Here is a 3976-nt window from a genome sequence, read left to right on the forward strand (position 1 = left end):
TGTATCTACTGTAACGTTACACTAACAGTGCTCAACAGCCCTGAGGGTGCTTCTCAGAATTGTATCGATTATAAAGAGGTTTTCTGCGACCCAACAATACTTCGAAGTGTACTGTAGTTGTCATATTATAGGCCAATGAAAACGTATCATATTGAGTGCCGGTCGTAGTCAGCAGAGCACCCCACAAGGGGGTGCTCTGCTGATTAGCTAATGAACTGTCGGACGTGGGATGCAGGCGGGTTTCGACCGGGTGGGCCGATGGGTGAGGTGAAGGATCTTCATCCGACTGGGTCGATCCTTGAACAGCCTGTCGCTCCGTGACTGTACCATAGTCAACTACCATGGTGGCTTGTGATCCGGCTTCATGTGTGGCTGCCATTGCGGCCGTTTGAGTGGATATCGTTTTAGGTGCAACGAAGGGTTGCGCTTTGAGACGCCAGTCGGCGAAGGACGCAAGGCCGTGTACCGCACAACTCTTAGGGGTGATCCACATGTCAGGGGGCATGAGGATAATTCGTGCCGATTGGACGTTAGGGTTGTTACAACGTTCAACTGGATGGTCCAACGCTGCACATTTGCGATATGGCATATTGCCAGAGTCCTGAAAATGGTAGATGCCAACCTTGACCGTGCCGATCGCGATGCGCGTTCGACCAGCCAAGGAGGAAGGGATGTGAGGGGTCCCAGTGACGACCAGGAATCTGTTGACATCTGATTCCCCGCTGCCCAGGTTTTGTGCTTGGTCAATGCTGCGGATGTCGATGTCCAGTGCTGTCAAGAGTTCCCATATCTGAAGGGCTTTGATGTTGGTAGGCACATGAAGGAGCCGGAAACTGTAAACCATGCTTTGTTCCGTCGCTGCGGTATCCAGTGCCGTGAGAGGGTCTTCGGGCCGGCGATAATGACGGAGAGTCGTTGGTTGGCCACGGAGGGGGATGAGGCGGTCTCGCCAGTGGGCTGCTTTGACTTTTGAGTTAAACAGAACGATGAGCTTGCGTCCTTCAGGGTGGATGTGACATGAGTGCAAGTCTCCGCGGAATTTGTCGCATTCCGTGACTGCTGCCGTGTAGGTCTTGGGGTTGGCAGGGAAGAACTGACGTCCAAGCGCTGGGCTTGTCACGTCTGGGGAAATCTTCATGGATGCTTTGAGTGGTACTTGCAAGTAGCCATAGTGCACTCGCATCTGATCACTAAAGATGGCGATTTCGTCGGGTGGGAGAATTTGCTTGATAAAGTTGGGTGGGTGATCCAAAGTGAGCTGGCCCAGAATGATCGAGTCCAGAATCATTGTCTCGTATGCTGTAGGTGGGCGAAACGGTGCCATCCCTGTAAGACATGGTGTCTTGCAGTACGCGTGGGCTTCAAGTTGAGTTGGATCCGATGAAGTGTCACGGTGTTTAACTGGTGGATAGCGGGTGTGAAGGTTGCGGACGGAGTCCGCAAAGGTATGCGTGGGTTCGTTTTCCTCCCGAAGACTGTCCGTTGGGCAGTCGGAGGGCCGGTGTCATGGGGGCCTCGCGTTGCGGCAGTTGGGGACGGGAGTGCCGGTGGTAGGTTTTTGCGTTTGGTGACCTTCGGGCTAAGCCTCGGTGATCGAGGGCTGCCGTTCTGTAACTTTGGGCGTTTAGACTTGCGCTCCTGGAACGGGTTGGGGTTATTTTGGACTGCCTCCTCGAAGGGAGTGTGGTGCAAGGACTGCTCGAGCGGTCCGCCGCCATTCAAGTTGGTGTGTCGCTGGTCATCCGGGTATTTATCCGGATACGCTCAACCACTCAAATTTGGGAATGTCACGAGCGTTGATGAAGATCATGGGCGTCAAGCATTGCATGACGACGGCGGGTCGAGCGCAAAGTGATGGAGCCACCGAACGACAAAATCGGACCCTCGAAGATGCTTTGAGATGTCAAGTCTCATACTTGGGTCACGACTGGTCAGAACATCTTGGAACCATCGAATATACACATTAAGGCCTAGTTCAAGCGTCAACGGGGTTAACACCATTTGAAGTGGATACGGGAAGAAAGTTACGCAACCCAGCGCTGAACGAGATCGAGGCACTAAACGAGTATGCAGAGAACTTCGCGGAACACCACAAGGAACTCGTGCTCATGGCACTTGATAACCTGGAGAAAGCACAAGATCGACGGAAGAACTACTACGACAAGAAGCGATCGTTGGTAGAGTTCAAGGAAGGCGAAGATGTGACGCTGGCGACGCGAAACATCCGTTGAAGCATGCTCAAGTCAAAAACAAGAATGAAAAGGCGAGGCTCGTGCCACGATTCATTGGGCCGTTCAAGATACAAGAAGTTGTGAACGCCAATGCGATGCGGTTGAAGCTGCCACGAAGCATGAGCAGGCTTCACGATGTCTTCAATGTGGATCGCTTGAAGCATCATGTTCAAAACCCAGAACGATATCAAGGAAGACAAATACCTAAAGCAACTCCTATCATTCTCGACAACGCGGGAAATGAACTGCACATCGTTGAAGCGCTGTTGAAGTAACGACAGTTCAATCGGAGGAAAGAGTACTTGGTCAAGTGGCATGGTTTGCCCGAACACGAAGCAACTTGGGAGCTTGAGCGCAGCAACACGCATGTTTCCCATTTCAAAAGATTGCTTGAAGACCTGCGTTCAAGAATCCAAGCTGCCAAGTCGACAACCGGGGCAGGATGTAACGATGACAAGGTTGCTGACCAAGAATACAGCTCCGTTAACAAAACAATGGCAAGGCTGTCGAACAAGCTAAAGATTATTGCACCATTAACGGGCAAGGCCGTTGAAGAAGCCGTAGAGAAAAACATTTACTTGATGTAGTTATAGTGTACATTTTCGTAGTAAGTAGTTTAAGACGACAATCTAATCACTTTCCAACTTACTCTGTGAAGCTCGCTACCGTTACACACAAGTAGCTGTGCAGCTGCTTCAACCCCGTCCTCAAGTCAAGACCCCACGACGGCGTCCCAACTGTCAAAAGTCCCAACGTCAATACCATAGCAAACAGAAACGAAATCACGACTCGACAATGAAATCGGTGCGCTTTGCCATCGACTCTGACGATACCACTCCCTCGGCACCGGCCCCATCGACGGCGTCTACTTCGACCATGGCGCGCCAACGCCAGAACAAGCCATCTTGCGGTCCCGTGCGCAGTTGGTCTCTTCCACCGCTTTGCTCGTCGGGGGACGAAAGTTCCATGCCACGTTCAGGCAACGACAACAGCAGTCGGCCGCTGGTCGCTCCAAAACACGCCCCTCGAACGACTAGCGGCGGGTCACCCGGGATGAAGGGGTCGCCAGGCGGTGTTGAGCGAGTTTGAAAACGCCATGCATGCCCACCGCGACAGGGCCATGACTTGTGGTTGGACGATTAGGATATTGAAAAGACGACGTCGGACGAAGCGACACGACTCAAGACGTACGCGGAGCGCCAGGAAATCCTCAAGGCCTGCGCGGAAGAGAGGAAGTGGCAGGTGGAAGCTAAGCTGAAGGCTTTGCATGCCCCAAAGACCCAAGCGTACAAGGACCAAATGGCTCGGCGGCAAGCAGAGGAGACGATATGGTTAGCAAATGAATGGGCCAAGGCGGAGACGGAAGAGGCGGTCGAGCTAGAGCTGGCCAAAGCTCTCTGGGCCAAGGTGGAAACCTACCTCATGAAACTGGAGGAACGACGGCGGCTCATGGAGGCGGAGTTGGCGGCGATGCGTGCCGACAAGAAGCGGGGCATGGCACTTGAATGAGACGAGGAATTCGAGGTACTGCGGAAGGACGTGGCGCGGCTCGCCTCGAGAACAAAAAATCGATAACGACATCGCCAAGGTGAGCCAAACAAAAAATCGATAACGACATCGCCAAGGTGAACAGGGTGTGGTCTTATCGCCGCCGCCCATGCCCAAGAGTCGACGCAAGAAGCAGCCCGCCGTCGTACAGAAACGGGGACGAAGTACCGACAGTAGTAACAGCAGAAGCGCCGACG

At 53.1% G+C, this 3976-nt stretch overlaps 2 protein-coding genes across 2 annotated transcripts; one reads left to right on the forward strand and one right to left on the reverse strand.

Annotated features, from left to right (window-relative positions):
• Window positions 1-207: 207 nt before the first annotated feature.
• H257_19134 (hypothetical protein) lies at window positions 208-1288 on the reverse strand (the record flags this gene model as incomplete). Its single annotated transcript, XM_009848282.1, has 2 exons — window positions 208-276; window positions 341-1288. The coding sequence occupies 2 exons, from the start codon at window positions 1286-1288 to the stop codon at window positions 208-210; spliced, it is 1017 nt and encodes a 338-aa protein (XP_009846584.1).
• Window positions 1289-3026: 1738 nt separating this feature from the next.
• Window positions 3027-3740, forward strand: H257_19135 (hypothetical protein; the record flags this gene model as incomplete). Its single annotated transcript, XM_009848283.1, has 2 exons — window positions 3027-3314; window positions 3375-3740. 2 exons carry the CDS (start codon window positions 3027-3029, stop codon window positions 3738-3740), a joined length of 654 nt encoding a protein of 217 aa, XP_009846585.1.
• Window positions 3741-3976: the final 236 nt, after the last annotated feature.

The sequence above is a fragment of the Aphanomyces astaci genome (genome assembly GCF_000520075.1).
Source record: "Aphanomyces astaci strain APO3 unplaced genomic scaffold supercont1.366, whole genome shotgun sequence".
Taxonomy (NCBI): Eukaryota; Oomycota; class Saprolegniomycetes; order Saprolegniales; family Verrucalvaceae; genus Aphanomyces; species Aphanomyces astaci.